Raw genomic sequence first — 17153 nt, 5'->3', positions numbered from 1 at the left:
GGGCCGCCGGGAGCCGCCGCCGGCCCGCGCGGGGGCCGCGTGTAAAGCACTCCGGGTACTGCAGAAATACCGCTGTTCCTTAATAAAAAAATCGGAGGTGTCTTGCCTGCCTTTGTGACCACAACTTATGTTCTGCAATTTGATGTTTTTTTAGGTTCTAACAGAAAACAAAAGGCCTCAGAGGAGGAAGCAAAGAGTTTTAAAGGTAACCGATGATTGCTTTGATATTTATCCCCTCCCGTTTTGAGCAGCATTTTCGTGTCATACAGCCCAGGAAGCCCAAGGGTTAAAGGCTGGGTAGCGGCGCTTTCCAGCTATTCAGCAGATTAGCTAATTTTAAAAGCACAGAACATGTCCTTTCGCTCCTCTCTCTCTCTCTCCAGCATGTTGTAGACATATTTGAACCTTTCTGCACAAGTCTGCCTACCAAAAGTTTGCTTTCCATCGCATCAAAGGTGCCCTTTAATTTTCTGTTTCTAGTTTCATAATTCCAAAGGTAACAGGCAAATGTTTTTAGCATACCGGTTTTATGGCATCTGAAATTTTATGTGAGAAGTCTATGTTATAATGCAAGCCAAGTTAACAAAAGTGGAATTTTTATGCTTACTTTACTGTAGTTTTGATTTCCTTTCTTCCATTAAACTTTAGAACACCTCAGCTGAAACTGAAAATTCTGTGTACTTACAACAACCTCCGGTTTCACATGGTAACATGTTCCTTCCACACTCTTTTAAGATGGTTATTCTTCATGATAACAAAAGACTGGTATTTCAAATGGAAATGTCTTAGTTTTTATAACAAAACAGACTTGCTACACTCATGGCTAATTTTTTTTAAAAAGAAGTAACAGGTAGCACTGCATCTTTCAGTTACTCTTTAGAATATTTTGAATAGAAATAAGTTGTTAATTGTGTTTTTGCAAACTAACATGTTGGAGGATGGGTGGTGCAAGTAAGATGGATGGTATGTGTAAGATGAAGGCAAGGAAAATGAGAAAAAATGTATGTTAAAGTTTGCATTACTCTCTTTTACCAGCTAAATGTAATATAGTTTAGTGTTGTCTTAGTACACTAAAATTTCCGAAGTTACTGGACATAGTGAATTTGATAAATGTGGAATGGTCTGTAGCGTAATTTTGCTTGAAAACGTTCCAATATCTTACTAGTTTTGTTGTCACTTTTACACGTGACAGAAACTTTAGTAAGACAAACCAAAGTTAAGATGAAGTAAGGAGCAAATAACCTTGTTTGACTTGCGTGTATGCCCAACCTCAAGGGCATCTGTCTCTTCATGTGGGAATAGTAGTGCAAGCCACCGACCTGCGTGCTGATAGTAATTGTGGTTGTACAACACTAGCAAGTGCTTTTTGTTCTTGCATTAAGTGCATTAATCCATTAAAATGTGAGCATTTTCAGTATGTTGTGGATATGCTTTTAATTACTGCCGCTCTTGTCAGATAGTACGTAGGGGTAGCTCAGAATTGGAGCGTTTGCTCATTCTGTTTTGTGCAGTTGATTGTAGGATGCAAAACGAGGGGTGTTTGTAAATGAGCTGTTCAGTTTGTAGCGTGTTGTTGGTGTGACACGTGTTCTGTCAAAGGGTGCAAAACACGTTTGTTTTGGTCGCAGCCACACAGGTTGCGTTGGGTGTCTGTCCGCAGTTGGGGTTCATAGCTGAGTCTTGAGGTTTTCCTCTGGACTCGATCTTGCCACTGTTTGGGATTTGATGGCCCAGCAACTTGCTATGAAATATGATACTGCCATTCCTCTCCTTTCCAGAAAGCCTTCTGAAGAGTTTTTTCCCCTCTTGCTCTTGAGTGGAAAGGCTTGGCTGGTTCTGGGTGTGTGCATAGTATCCATGTCAGCCGTTGGACTTGGCTTTATTTCTGGTTTGACTTTTCCTTTGCTGAACTGATTCTGCAGTATTTCCTCTTTGGTTTTAGGTGCTGTTCTTTGTGTTTGCTAGTATTTGTTTGGTGATGCTGAAGGGTATTTCCTAAGAGTTTGTTTACTTGCATCCACTGAAGGAGCCACGGTACCTCTCAAGGCATCTCGCTGGATTGGGGTTGGTGGGGTTGGCCTTTGTTTTTGGAGTGGAGGAGGGAGTTTGGGCATCTTAAGTTACATTACAGCTCTGACAGCTGCAGTGAACTTGAAGAAAAGCCACATAACTTGCAGAATTCTTTACTGGGACATTTTTAAAAATGTGACATTTTGATCTGTGACTCTAACCTGGCTTCTGTTCTTGGTGGGACTGCCATGTGAAGGGGTGTTGTCTTACCTGTTGAATTATAACTTAAGTGTTTGATTAAGTGATTGGTAGTGATTGAGGGCATCTGACCAGTGATCCTTTCAAAATTTCAACACAATATCCTTTTTTTTTTGTTTGTATTTTCTTCAAGTAGTGTTCTTAACTTTCTTAAAGGAGGAGTTTGTAGTATTTTCTTCCAGTAATACATGTAGTTAGTATTTTTTCTAATCCTCTTAAGTTTTGATAGAGACATGTTTATTTACTTGGAGGGCTCCTCTTCTTTCTAATTGTGCTGCTTAGGACCAGCATATCCACAAATTCTGTACAGGCTCAAAATAAGCAATGGTTTCCAGTTGAAAATGGGTTGAACACATAAAGAAGACTAAAAGTGATATATACTATTATGCTGTATCTTTTGTTTGCTGTTTACACTCGTGTTTTAATGCTCTTTTCTGGTTATTGGAGGAGTCACTTAGGAAATTCTTCCATGCCATAAATACTGCATTAATTCTCCTTGTTTATTTTGAAAGAACATGTGAAATATTCATCACTTCTAGCAAGCAAGTGCTCATTAAAGAAAGTCTTTGTGAGCTCATAGTAATGGATATGAAGGGAGGAATATACTTAGTTTTCCTTGGGGTTTATATTGTGTTTTTTCAGACGCTTATTTAAGGGAAATCTATATGGAAGGGATTCATACTTAAAAATTCATTTGCCTGCATTTCCAAAGGGTTCTTGTACCCCCTGCTTCACTTACCATCTTTCTTTTTGCCCCTTCCTGGTGTCCCAGCTCAATTTGGGCAGGGCAGGGCACCTCCCCTTAACGGTGAGGAAGTGCTTGCAGTCACCTGCAAGTTCATCAACACAGAGCTCAGAAGACTGGGATAGTTTCCTTTGGCATCACATTGTCAGGGAATCTACACTGACCACAAGTAGGCAGCGGTGGCACCAGTAAGGAAACCTCCCACAGATCAGGAGACAGGGAAATACAGCCCGGGGTCTTTCCACAGCGGTCTGTGCAGCCAAGGCTGCCTTTTGGATGGCTGTGGGTGTTTGCTGCCCTGATGGAGATCTAAAAAAAAAAAAGTTAGAAGAAAAAAAAGGAGGAAAACAGAAGGGAAGAGATCCAGAATTATATATGCAGTGCTAAGTGAGTTTTGTGACTGCAGGCACAGTCTTTGTTCTCTGCCTGCCTCTGTTTATGCATAAACACTGCAGTGGTGACTGAGGGGCCAGGAGAGTGCAATGATGCTCAGGCTCCATAAAATTCCTGCACTTAAAGATGAGCCAAAAGGCAGAGATGACTCAGTATCTAGAACTTTTGGATTGTTTATAAACATCATATTAAGAACAGTAAAAGTTAAACTTCCATCAAAGCTGCAAATAGCTGCTTGAGCACCCTCTTAATTTTTCTCCTCCATGCATAAAAAGCATCGTTTTTCCTGTAAAAAAACAACTTCAAAATAAAGCTGACTTGGCAGACCTGCTGTTGCCCTTTTTATGATGCACTTTTAGTTTTGGTGCTTAAAGAAACTAAAAATACACCTTTTTTTTGTCAAGGTCATATATGTGTTAACAAGGTTTAGGAAAGTAACTGGCAGAGTTCATGACAGTGCTTTGAGTGAGCAAGGATTGAACTGATTTTGAACATTTATTCTAAATTATAGTGTATGTTTTTAGTGCAGAATATCTGCCAAAATATTTAGCTGGAAGAAATTAAAGTTTATTACTTTTTTCCCCTTTAAACTGAGATGAGCAAGTCAATGAATGGAATTGCACTGCTGTGGAATTTTAGAGGGGAAGAAGACAGAATGGTGCAATACACATTTGAACGGATGTTGACCATATTTGTTATGGTTTTTTAGAAGGGACATTATCACCTTGGAGCATGTTCCTTCAGGAAATACCAATTAAAATTGCTTTGAGTACTGGTTGAAAGTGTCTGCCTATTTCGTACATGTCTTTCTGCTCCCACTTTTTGAATAGAGAGAGCTTACTTTTGGTATTGAAGGGTCCTACACAAATTAGTAAATTTTATTTTTAACAGTGAGATAAATAACTTTACTGTTACCTAGCTTTTTTTTAAACTAAGTTATAATTTTTGGAAAGAAATGTTCTTATCTTGACCTTTTTCAAGCTGAGTGTGTGCCTGTCTAAATGGGATTCAATTTTTTTGCTCATGTGAACGTGTGGAGCACTTGCATGCTGTTTGTACAGTTCTACTGGAGCTACTCATGTCTGTAGATGTGTTTTGAATAGAGTTCTAACAAAGAGCCTTTGTGAGTGGTCTGTGAATTATTAATCTTACTCTAGTAATTTTCTAATCCTTAATTTTTCCTGCCAGTTTCTGGTGCAGTTGAAGCCCATCCCTAGTGGACTTTTGCTGTGGTGCAGAGTAAGCTGGACAGGATGTGCAGATGCTGTCCTTCCCTGTTCCTGCCCAGCTCCCTTGCTCCAGTGCTGCTCCCTCTCCCATCCACCTCCTCCTCACAGCCCTCTGCTGCTCTTTGTCCCATAACTCCCCAGAATGCTGAGGGGAGAAAGGGACACTGTCCATTGAGAGGGGGACAGGGAGGAGTAAGGGTTTGTGTTTTAACTCCTCTGTTGCTGTGGCAGAGCAGTTGTGAGGATGGTGCCACTCCTCAGGGAATGGTGGGGCAGAAGAGTTTTGGGAAAGGCCAGGCTGAACCTCGTGGTTACACTGCTTTTAGAGGGGTTTGCACACTTTGAATGGCTATTTATTTGTAGATCTTGATTTTGATGGCGTGTTTGAGTGCGGTGCTGGGCCTTTCACCTTATTGTATTTTAGAGGTGGAGCTTCTTAAAAAGGTAGAAAGTGTGTTTGTGATCCAAAATGTCATTAAATATCCAGTAAACACAACATAGATTGTGGGAAGGAAGGAAAACATACACGTGGAGATGAAGGTCTGTTGTGTAGGTATATTGATACATTATTTAGATTCCTTAAAGTTTCAGCATTACAAAATAAATGCTGGTTTGGTATTCCAGGTATGTTGTTTTGTTATGAGCTCTAATCAATACTTGTACTTGCTGTGTGTAATGTAGGCACTGAAATAACAGAATGGCTTTTCCCATTCTAGTAATCTATTATCAGTTTGCAGTTTGTCCACACACACTTAGAGACAGTAATGTCTAGCAAGTGCTTTGACAATGGGCACTGACAGCTTAGGTTCTGATACCATATTGCTACACAAGTTTGTTTATTGCTTTTAGTAATTGATGTGGAAGAAAACCAGTGAGGAGCCCCAAACTTCCCTTAGTGGCAGAAAATTTCTTTTCTTTCTACCATGTTAAACTGTGATTTTTGTTTCGTGTTACTGAGTATGAGAAAGTTAGTTAATTTAGCAGATACTACACAGCAGACATTCCCATTGACATAGTAGAAACCTTGCCCATGTAGAGACCTAAAGATTTAATTCTTAATTATAGGATTTCATTTGGGAGGTAAGAAGAATTCATGCATTTTTATGAAGGCATTTTCTTTTTAAATGTTAAACACATGAAACTTAACCAGTTTAAAGAAAAAGGAAAACAGGATTTACCTATAAGCAACTAACAATAATCACTTTTCATTACCGATGTAAAAATAGAATATAGACTATATCTGACTGTCCCTCACAATTTTAATATTAAGCCTTTTAGAATATTAGAATTTTTTGAGACTGACTTAAAACTGAGTGGTTTGTGTCTTGACTGTGAACTTGTTTCTCAGTGTTGGTGCTGTCTGTATTGCATTGTGGTTTAATTGATATAATTGATACTCTAGTAAAATGGGGCACAAGGTTTAATTTTCCTAAAATAAAGGTTTGCTGAACTTATGAGAGAAGAAACTCGTGTGTTTAAAGATGTGCAGCATTTCCTCATGTGACAGATGCTCACTGTCTGAGTTCTGCAGTGCCAACACCACTGCTGCAGTGCTGCTCCACAGCAGCGTTGCTGTTCTTCCCGTATGGGAGTGAAAGCTGCTCCTCCTGTGAAGAACAAGTGAAGTTACATACAATATGAATTCCATTTTGAGCTTTATTTTAACCATAGGTGTGTGCTAGCTAGAAGAGGAAACACCACTAGGAAGTTTTTAGGCTTTTTTTCCTCATGAGAGTAAGCAAAACATAGATGCAAAATCCGGGATAGTGCTGCAGCCCTGTAGCTTGGTGGGTTAAGTGATCAGCATGGCTATTTTTCTCTTTTTAAAATCTGAATTACCTTGAGCTGCTTCTCTGAACTACCTGTCACCAACTTTTCTATTGCTAAAGAGTTACTCCTTTTAGTCTTGTGGCCCCTCAGCAGCTTTAAAACCAGGCTAGAATGGTGGTGTGCGTCCTTAGCAGTTCTGGTCTGAGAGCCTCTATGGGCATGTAGCAACTTGTAAACAATATAATTGGCTGTACAGCAGATTGTAGGGTCCTAAGTTAAAGAGCTGAGTATCTTCCTGCTTAGGTTACAGCTGTGGGAGTTAGGTTGTTAGCAGTTGGGATCTTCGCTGTACTGAAATTGCAGGAAAATTTACTTGTATCAGTTTGGATCACATTTGGGTCTCACCCAGGCAAGATGTGGCAAACACTTGTTTGTGTGCTGAGAGGTTGCAAGACTGTATCCATTTATTTGGCTTCAGCATCACGTTTTAAAAATATCTCAAAGAACTCAAATTTGAAAACTTCCATGGATGAAAAGTGCATCAAAACACCTAACAAGATGCTTAAATTCTTTGCTCTTTCTCTGTCCCTGTGCAAAAATGTGCACCATCATTCAAGGCCAGACTTCTCTGGCCTTAACTTGGAGTCACTGAGTCTTGTTGTACTTTTGTCTGCTGGAACAAGGAGCCCTCTGTTATCAGCATTCTTTTCCACATAGACGGGGCAGGAGTTTGTGGCTTTTCAATTTTCTTTTTCTTTGGCAAACTGCAGAGAGTGAGTGAGTGAACTTGAGTCTTTCACTTCAAGATGTTTCAGTCCTTTGTCATTGCTGTGGTCCTCGAAGCCCTCTCCAGCATACCAATGTCCTGCCTGAATCGGGGATGCCAGAACAGGACGCTTTGTTCCACTGGCAGGTGCAAAAGTGCCAAGTACAGGAGAGAAAGTAACCAGTCTTTCCCTAATTATATGGGGGTTTTATGCACCCAAGAATGTCACTAACCCTTCTGGCCATAAAGTGGCAACAGGAGTTTCTATAGTTACTGTGCAGTTGATCATTGACCACGTTAATGTCCTCTGTGAGGGCACTGCTTTCTGAAGTAGGAACCTTTTGGAAGTGCAGTCCCACGTCTGTTCCTGGAGACACAACGTCTCCTTCAGCTGGGAGGAAATGGCTGGCCTGCCAGCTTCATTTGGGAAGCATCATGTCTGCTCTTTGCATTATTTGCTCTCTTTTATAAGTCTGAATTTCAGTGTTCTTTGAGAACCTTGCGAAGAATGTTGCACACCGCTGTGATCTGCTCCCTGAAGCCCCTTCTGTGAAGGCTGTGCTGATTCTCTGTTTACAGTGCAGGGCCAGGCAGCCCTTCCTTGACACTGTGCTGAGGGTTTCACAGACCACAAGAGGCATTAGTGAGTGTGGGTGAAGTCAAAGACTGAATTCCTTTCATCTCTGCTTTTGAGTTAAAGCACATTAGGAAAAGTTCTATTAGGGATTACATATTGCTGCTGATTGTATCATTTTTCTTTTGTGGCTTAATTGAGTGCTATATTTTCCAGAGCTGCCAGGGTCTCTTTTGAGTGCTCAGTGTTGAAGACAAATGATTGAGTAATTCAAAACACCAGTAAAAAACAAACCAAACCAAACCCAAACCCCAAAGAAAACAAAAACCACCAAGCAAAATGCTTGTTTATGTTTGCTTCTGTGGCAGAAGAAGTATTGTAATGTTTATGGTTTTTTCTTTCTTAACACATCCACTTCTTGGATGCCTATGTGGGAGAATGGCGTGTCCTTCACTCTCTATTTTTTCTTGCTTCTGTTTGCAGCTTTCTGCAACGTAGAGCTCAGAGTTGATGGAAACAATTTGAGTTTGTGGCCGAGAGCCTATTTCCAAGTAGTAATTCAATAAATACATTTCTATGGGAATCACCATGTTAAGCCTTTAGAGTCAGAATTAGTCTCCTGTAGTTTATTTTGCTAAGCTGTAGCTTGGAGATGTTCTTTGCTGTTGTGTCTACAAATATGGGGGAAAAAAAGTAACCAGAGCAGACTTTGCAGCTGCAGTAAGATCAGTGTGAAATGCGACCTGCTATGATGCTCAAGTTGGTGACTTTGGGTGGATTTGATCCTCGGGGCCAGGGAAGTCAGGAGTGAGGGGGATCCCTCCAGGAAAACCTGGATGCCCCAGGTTAGATGACTTTCTCCAGATTTGCAGAGCTTCTTGTTCCCCTGAATTTCTGTATAAATCAGGCTGGTTTATGTTAAAACTTGTCAGCATAGTTTTGCCAAGTCCTGTCCTGTGCCTCTGCCATCTGTGAACGTTGCTCTCTTGAGAAGCAGAACATCATGTCAATGCAGGCTGTGTTCCATTAACGATGCTCCCCAGGCTGGTTCTCTGCACTAAGGCCTGTAGAACATGTGCCTGGTCTGAGCTGCTGCAGGAGTGTGGGGCACTGAGACTGTCATGTCCACAGTTGTTAACAAGCGTGCTGGGAACTGCTTTCTGCCTCTGGTGAGCTTTGTGGGAATAACCCCCAGCTTGCAGCTTGGCCCCTACTTGGCTGTTCTCTCTTTGAGGAGCCTGCTGGGAAACCCTGCTCAGGCTGCAGCCTTGAGCAGCAACCTACAGCACGTTGTTTGTGTTACAGTAGTTGAACATGTGGTGTGGGCTGAAGTAGACGTTTGTCCTTAAATGTATTCTTGTATCTGCCTTTATTTTAATGCAAAAAACCCCTTTGGCTGTACCCAGAAGGTGGCCTGTAGTTTGCACAGCATCCCACCTCACATTTGTCTCTGTTCTAACCAGTGCTTGGCTTCCAACACGGCACTCAGCACAAGTCACTGTTTGTCCACACCTGTGCTCTGTCTCCCTGTTGCTTGTCCTGTCCATGTCTTATCTTCTTCCCCCTGTATATTGATCCTATCCAGTACAAGTCCTGGATTCCCCAGAATTTCTGCCTGTCCTGGGGAGCAGACAGTGGAAGTGGGAATAAATTGTGCTGGTCAGCTGGCTGGTGCTCTCCTGTCTCTGGTGAGGCAGTGACATCTGACAGGCGGACCATGAATAACACATCCTCTTTCAATGTTAGATAAAGTACATTTGGGGTTTCTTCCAAACAGTGTTTCTGAAAGAAAACTTCTGTTGTGGCATTTGAGCTCTGAGAAGCTGCTAACTCTGTCCCAGCATGGAAGGGCCTGTGGGAATGGCTGCATGGCTGCAGCCTCTGCAAAGGATCCAGGCTTACCCACTGCACACAATCCTACTTGTCCTCTTAGGCTGCTCAGTGTTGGCACCTTGGAAGAGCTGCCTTTTGGGTCATCCTGGTTATAGGCACAAGCTGGGGGGGTGCAAGCATTCTTGGAGTGTTGGGCACTGTATTCTCATAGGGCAGAATCCTACTGGGAGGGCTGTTTCAGGGGACTTGGCATTGGTTATCATGTTACTCATCATGACTTGCTTATAGAGCTGTTTTATCAGTAGTTTGTTTGGGCATCATCTGTTATTTCTCCTCTCTGGGAGTGTTTGACTCTGGTGCTGTCCTTGATTGTGCAGTGTGTTGTCACCACCTCTAGAGGTTTGAAATGAGAGACACAAACTGATGGCCTGCTTGCTGTTGTTCACAAGATGTGGAAATGTCTTTAGGGTAGCTTTCAGCTTTGGATTCTGATTGTGAACTGGTGAACTCTTTGCATTATGTCAGAAGCATGTTGTGTTAAAAGAGAAGTTAATAGTAGACCCTTTTCAGAATGTGAAATGATTTGCTGTAACTGGCTGTTTGTGTCTGCTGGAAGCATTAGTTCCCAGAGTGAATTTTTGTGTGTGTGTACATAAGAGATAATATCTGGATGAAGTTTAAGTACTACAGCAGTGGCCACAGCAGACTCTGTGGTTCCTGCCCTAATAGCACAAACTGCAGCAGAGCCTAAGCTTGAGCATGATTTGTTGGTGGTTTATGTGTCCTGGCAGAGTAGTGCTCTCCTTAATGAGAGAGAGGGAAATGACTCCTATTGATCTGGTTTATTCAGCTTTTCATTACGCTCGTGTAAAAGCCCTAGAAATCGATGGGATCAGACTCATGTGCTTCACTTCCATGAATGTTACCACAATCCCAAGCACAGTGTTATCCTTGCCTGTAGTTTTCACATTTGTTTTGAGTCCTGATTCAGGACTTAGAGATGGATTGCTCCTTGGCTGAGGGGAGGAATGAAATGAGCTCTATCCCTGCTAGTATCTGCATTGCTCTTTTGGGAAATAATAACTTCACAGACAACAGACTATCCAGTGGCTTTTTCTGCTTGTCAGAGAGAAGAAAGGTATCTTTTAGGCTCCATTGCGGTTCAGTTACAAGAGATAAAGCAACATAGTGCTCAAAAGGCAGAGTTTGATTAAAACAATAATATCTGATTTTATGGCAATATTAATTCTTCATGTGGAAAAACGAAATATGAACTAAATCATGCCAATGATATGATTCATCTGGTTCTTTTTTTGCCTCATTGTGTGTGGGCAGCTTGCAGTAGTGTTAGTGGAAAATACATAAGAGGAATAATTTTAAAAGTAGTCTCACTTTGCTGCTGGGATCCCTGGGGTCTTGGGAACACAGTACTGTACCTGTGCAGCACTAGCAGATTAGGGGGTATCCAGAGTATTTTTGAGCACAGTAGTGCTTTTTTGCTCGTTGAGAGCAGGGTGTGACTTTTTTTTGACTGAGTGCTGCCAGTGGATTCTGTGTCAGATCTTCTCACCTCTGCTAATTGTGGATGGACCCTCCTCCTTCCCCACACCTGCTCCCAAATTACCAGCCTTAGGTTATTAGCTTTTTTTAATGTAGTGAACAGTCCTTCCGACATGTTGACAATGTGCAGATGGTGGGGAATTAGTTTTAATCTATTTGATTCTATCTCCTCAGCCTCCTAATTGTCTGATTAAATAATTCTGAATAATAATTCTACATTGTTGGGACAACTTTTGGATTAATAGAGATATTAGATACACTTTTGCTGAAGAAAAAACAGCAATTTCGTATCCTAGTTCTTTATGAAATTAAATTAACATAATTGAAATTCAGCTTTCGATCAGGTATAGAATTGTGGGGTTTTATTTTCCTGTGGTGGACCCTTAAAATATTTTCTGGTACAGCTGCAGAGATCTGTGTGATGCATTTGCCCCTGCTAGCAATAGAACTGTTTAATCTGTTTAGCTTTGGGGATCCCGTAGTAATTGCTCAGTGATCCCTGGCCCTGGGAATCATTGAGTGAAACCCAGCAGGATGCAGAGGAGCTCAGGCTTACAGACTGTTAGTCAGGAGCTGTGTGTAATGAAAAAGCGTGAAATAAGGCATCTCTTATGTGATTCCAGTAAGTTTGACTTGGCTACACAGGTGCTGGCCATGTTTTTACATAACATTTCCATGAGAATTTGATGCCTCTCACAATACCTGGGCCATGCTCTGGGTTCCTGGGTCTGTGCTGTATCAGTTGTGAGGTGAACACTGGGCTCCAGATGGAGCTGGCTCCGTGTGCCTGGGGGTTTCTGGCAATTCTGTCTTGATGGTTATAATTAATCATAAATCTAGTGTGCATTTGTTTTTCTGAGTTATTTTCTAAGAGGAGTCCATATCCTTTAGTTGGTAGGACTGCAAAACCATGTCGGATTTGCCTGAATGGTTTCCATTAAACTGGGTGGTGTTTTCTGGGCACTGCTATGATGTGCTGTGCCAATGTGGGGTTAATTAGCCAATGGTATTGCTGAGGTCTGATTTGAAAAGCAGGCCTGGTTTTCTTGTAAGTAAGGGTTAAGGCTGCAGATGATTTCAAGAACTCTTAGATGTTACAATCAGATTAAGTACCAGCACTGTCTATTGTGACTTAAAATTATTTTTTAAAAGGGAATGTAATATAAATAAAGAAAATTTGATTAGCATAACGAAAATTGGATTCCTGCCTTTATTGCTGTTTCTGCCTAAGTTTCTGCCTTAATTTTTTTTTTTTTACTTTGCATAACTCCTTACTTCATACCCATAATACTGCCTTGAGGCCCACAGACGTACTCCTTCCGGGACACAATATTCTGACTCTAGCTAGATTTTGACATTGCTTCAACCATGTGACTTGTATGGTATCCGTAAAGAGGAAGAACGTGTTTAATGAAATATTAACACTTACTAAAATGCAGTTTGGGATAGCTTTCATGAGACTTTTGAGAAACTGGTGATGTCCATTTAAATACAGAAGCTGAGCACACTGTTTCCAAACTAACCTTCAGGTGAGCTGCTGTAAATTGCCTTACTCTTCATTTCAGCCTAGGGCTTGTAATTCTTTTTAAGGACTTGAAGCAAGAATGACTGACTGATTTTCAGCCTTAGCTACAGTGTCCAGCCAAGGGGTATACTGGTTTAGCCAGTTTATTGGTCTAGCCAAATCAATATAATTATGCCAAATTACTGCTGAACTTTGTGGTACAAGCCTTTAGAGTTCAGTCCTGCTTTTAACTCAAGGGAGGCTTTCATCTGCTGATGCAAATTCACTAAAAATTGAGTCCTATACATCTGGTTTGAAATGCTAATATTCTTTCTGTCCATTCATTTCTTTAGTCTCCCACCACCACATGTACACACTTTCTTCCTCCACCCCTTAACAGTGGGGGGAAAATAGCTATAAATATGGATGGGGTCTTTAGCCTTCAGGGATTTTTATGGCTTCCTGTTTTGGTATTTTCCAATGTCTGTGCCTGTGCTTAATTAGGGTATTCCTCGTATCTGTCAAAGTAGAATTTAATTGCTGGAAGCCTTATGCTTATTTTTAATGTTTTTGTTACAACAACTTTTTCTGTTATTATTTATAGGCAAATTTAGAAAACAAACCAGTAAATGGCCGCAGACCAGAACTCATGGAATGCAGTATATGTGGTCATGGTGAAAAATACAGGGTGAAAAGCAATCAAGCAGTGCCCATTGAAAATGTGCAGTGCAAGGAGAAGGAAAGAATGACTGGCCTGGAAGCAGAGAAGTGGGCACATAATGAGAAGCCATCCTTTGGTGTCCATGTCAACGGCGACATCCACGGAGCTGTGCCGGGCACCGAGCACTTGAAACATGCTGGAGACAGTGACAGAGCAGTCTCTCCCAGTCAGTTAGCTGAGCCAAAAAAATCCTTTGCACAGACCATCAGAAATGGCATCAACAAACCCCTGCATTATTCACCACCAGAAGCCGTTGCTTCACTGAAAAAAGTGTCTGCAGAGGAAAGGACAGACTTGACGAGCAATTCCCACCTGCAATGGACAAAAGGTACCAATGTGAATAACACAGTAAACGCTCTGACAAGTGGCATTGGCTGTGCTCACCCACAAAACCAAGGAAATGTTTTAATGAAGGAGGAAAACTGCATGTGCAGCATCTCTGAGGATTTTGATAAGTCAGTTTTGCAGGCAGGTTCCATCTGGGGTCTGCAGGAAAGCTTGTGTTGTCCTCCCCTGCCTGAAGGGGAACTGCAGGCGGGGAAGGATGGCTTTGAAGTACCTAAGGTGGAGGAGACACAGCCTGAGAATCCTACACTCCAGTCAACTTTCTTGTCCCTGATTAAAACCAGAAATTTAACTGTGGAGCAGGTTGTAGCTATTGAAGCTTTAACACAGTTATCTGAAGCCCCTTTAGGAACAACTTCGCCAGCGAAAACTGAAGGTACTGAATGTACGGAAGAAACAACTTCCAGCTTGGTCCATAGTTTTAAAAGTGACACCTCGTCCTCCTTCACATCTTCTGCACTAAAAGAGATCAAAGACACTTACTTACAGAATGAGCAGCAGCTCCTGGCTCACTGCGCTCACCCGCAGAAGCAGCTCCCTAATAAGGCAGTGTTATACAATGGCCAAAGCTCAGTCCCGGAATTGCAGGATAAACCTGCCAACCTGGCTGGGGAGATGTGTAAGTTACAGTTATCCTCAAGAGATACCAAAACTTTATCTGACTTAACATCTAATGCAACATCACTTTCAGGATATACTACCGAGAAAAATTGTGCTCATGATCCAGTTGCCCTTGGACAGTATTGCAACGCTTCCTGTAATGTCCAGCAAACAGGGAACAACTTGGAAACTCCTGGCCAGTTAGAGCAAAAAACGCCCTCTAATGATTTGAACTTGGAAACTGGTTCTTTGATTAAGGAAGGAGGAATTCACAGCCAGGATGAAGAAGATGTAGCTGCCCAACTAACTCAACTTGCAGCACTGATTGAATCAAACCAGGCCAATTCAGAACAGAAGAATGACATAAAGGCATCACTGATTAATCTAATATCACAGGAGAGGCAGCCAAAACATAACCAAGATGTGGTGCAGAAAAAAGAATCCGCATTTTTTAGGCATAATTATAGTTCTTTACTGATAAAACAAAAGCAAGTAACAAATAAGAAAGGTGGTGCTGTGCCATGGAAACCAAGACACAAAAAGAAGCCTCCAGAAGCACGCTATCAACAGACTAATCAGAACCAGCTAGAGCTGTTGTCATGCCAGCACAACGAGTTGCAGGACATTTGGATATCATCAAAACTGCACAAGCTTGGTCAAACCGTGCCCCAGGACTCCAGAATAGCTCTGCCTGAAAAAAAGTCTCCAAGAACCAAAGTACAGAGAGCACAGAGTCAAAATACTTCATCATCACAAGAAAAAACTAGATTATTTCTCCCCCAAACGCAGATAAAATTCCACAGATGTTTGCCTGAGGCACCCCAAGAGAAAAAAAAAGACAGGTTGTTTGGCTGTGAAGTGGTGAATGAGCAAATGAAAACTGCAGGCTCCCGGGACCCACTGGGCACTGACCCACTGAAAAATGAAGTTGTTGCACGTGGCCAATGCAGTGACCTGTCCTCCCAAAATCCCCTGGCTGTTTCACAGCTGAAAACAGCATCCTTGTTGAACAGACCAACCGAAAACCTACAGATGTTTACACAACAATGCAATTCTCAGGTACAGCAAACAGCAGCTGGCAGTCAGGCACACCCTTTGCCTCCAACCCTTAACCAGTCCGACCTGAGAGCCAACGAAAAGAGCAGTGAGAGCACAGCCTGTGTCCAGCAGGGCACACAGGCAGACCCAAAGGTGCAGGTGCTGCCTGTTCCCTGTGGAGGGGCCCAGGTACCAGCTTGTGCCAAGGCTCTCAGGAACATGGAGTGTGTGGGCGAGGTGACCGTCCTGACGTCATCCAGTTTGGGTGCTGACCACGCACAGAGCACGGGCGACTCAGGGTGTTCCCCAGCAAAAAACACGCTCAGCAGTTTCCTTGAATCACCTATGAAGTTTCTTGATACCCCCACAAAAAATTTAATAGATACACCTACAAAAAAAGGACAGTCTGAGTTGCCAACTTGTGACTGTGTTGGTAAGTGTTTCTGCTAACTTTTGCCTGTACCTTTCCCATGGAGACGTGCTCGTGTTGTTCCCTTTAACGTGAGGAATCCTGTTACACAAAGAATCAGTGCTTCACCATTAGAAAACAGGAGGAAATTATTTTTCCCCTTTCTGTAACTTTTGCTTGGTGTTCTTTGGGCCTGCAAAGCACAGCAGAATTGAGTATTTTTGGTATTGCAACTGGCAGGTTTAAATATTCCACTTAAATTTAAACCCAAGAGGAAAAGGAGTTTCTCTGTTTGCTGTTTTACCATCGCTGACTTGTGCTTTATGTGTATTTATCTGCAGTATATCAGGTTCTGATTTTGATGGTCTAGAACTGGCTTTTGCCTTGGGGGCTTGGGAAAAATGTCCCAGTACATTGTCATCGTCACCTAAATGCTGTCAGATAAGTGGGAGAGCACAGCTGGAGGGGGTCCTGTTGCTGTCCCTGTCAGTCCTGATGGCCTGGAAGAGGCTGTGCCAAAGGCACAGGGGGAGATGGGGTGGGGTTGAGGTGAGTCACAAGTAGTGACTTGTGAGCAGGATGGGATGTCAGACCAAACACAGCTTGGCTGAGGGTGGTACACGCTGTGTTGTCAGACTACTCGAGTGCACAGATGGAAAGAAAGTCAGAGACTTGAAGCAATCTGCCTGTGTAAATTGTTGTTATCTTTGTTTTACTGTTCTGAATCAACAGGGTGCTAGTTAAGAGGCCTGGATTATGTCTTCTGTTCTGTAGTATATGACTATCAGTTAACTTATTTTTTCCCCGAAATTCCCCTCTGTCTAAAATGAAATAATGTTTTCCTACCTACAAGGCTATTGGGAATCTTACTTAGTCAATACATGCCAGCTCCTGTAATGAAAATTTGTGAAGAATGCAAAATATTTCTATAATTAGGGTTACTTTATAACATTAAAAAATAATAGCAGATTAATAGGAGGAGAAAAGTATAAAATTTTGTCTGTGGAAACAAGCCTGTCCTACTCTCTATTCATTACATTTGAGGGTCAGATTTGATGTATTGTGATTTCATTTGCAAGATGTGTCTGTAAACCATTTCTAAGTTTACTTTTAATACTTTTAATATAAATTTTGTATGTCCCAACTTAGTTTTCTTCACCTGCTTACAGAGCAAATTATAGAGAAAGATGAAGGCCCCTATTACACACACCTCGGGACAGGACCCAGTGTTGCTGCTGTGAGAGAAATCATGGAGAACAGGTGAGGAGAACAGCTTTTAAGGCTCATGGTACTCCTGGCTGTCTAAACAGGGCAGAAATAGAGCTCTCAGAAACGATGTTCAGATGTGCATGAGGTGAGGGTTTCAGTTCCAAACCTGGATGTCTTTTCTGAGCACTT

At 41.9% G+C, this 17153-nt stretch overlaps 1 protein-coding gene across 9 annotated transcripts in view; it reads left to right on the top strand.

The window, feature by feature from the left end:
• TET1 (tet methylcytosine dioxygenase 1) overlaps positions 1–17153 on the top strand; it is a 96048-nt gene that overhangs the window by 41707 nt on the left and 37188 nt on the right. For 7 of the 9 annotated variants that reach the window (XM_027693031.1, XM_027693036.1, XM_027693032.1 and 4 more), the window contains 3 exons: positions 155–205; positions 13247–15779; positions 16925–17015. In XM_027693031.1, the coding sequence (XP_027548832.1) occupies positions 155–205; positions 13247–15779; positions 16925–17015 (2675 nt within the window). Of the gene's footprint in view, positions 1–6; positions 56–154; positions 206–13246; positions 15780–16924; positions 17016–17153 lie in introns of those variants that run through there. The other 2 variants (XM_027693039.1, XM_027693037.1) reach the window with 2 other exon arrangements.

The sequence above is a fragment of the Neopelma chrysocephalum genome, unplaced genomic scaffold (genome assembly GCF_003984885.1).
Source record: "Neopelma chrysocephalum unplaced genomic scaffold, ASM398488v2 Primary Assembly neopelma1_89, whole genome shotgun sequence".
NCBI lineage: Eukaryota > Metazoa > Chordata > Aves > Passeriformes > Pipridae > Neopelma > Neopelma chrysocephalum.
The sequence above is the reverse complement of the archived record's forward strand: the minus strand, read 5'-3'. Positions and strand labels throughout refer to the sequence as shown.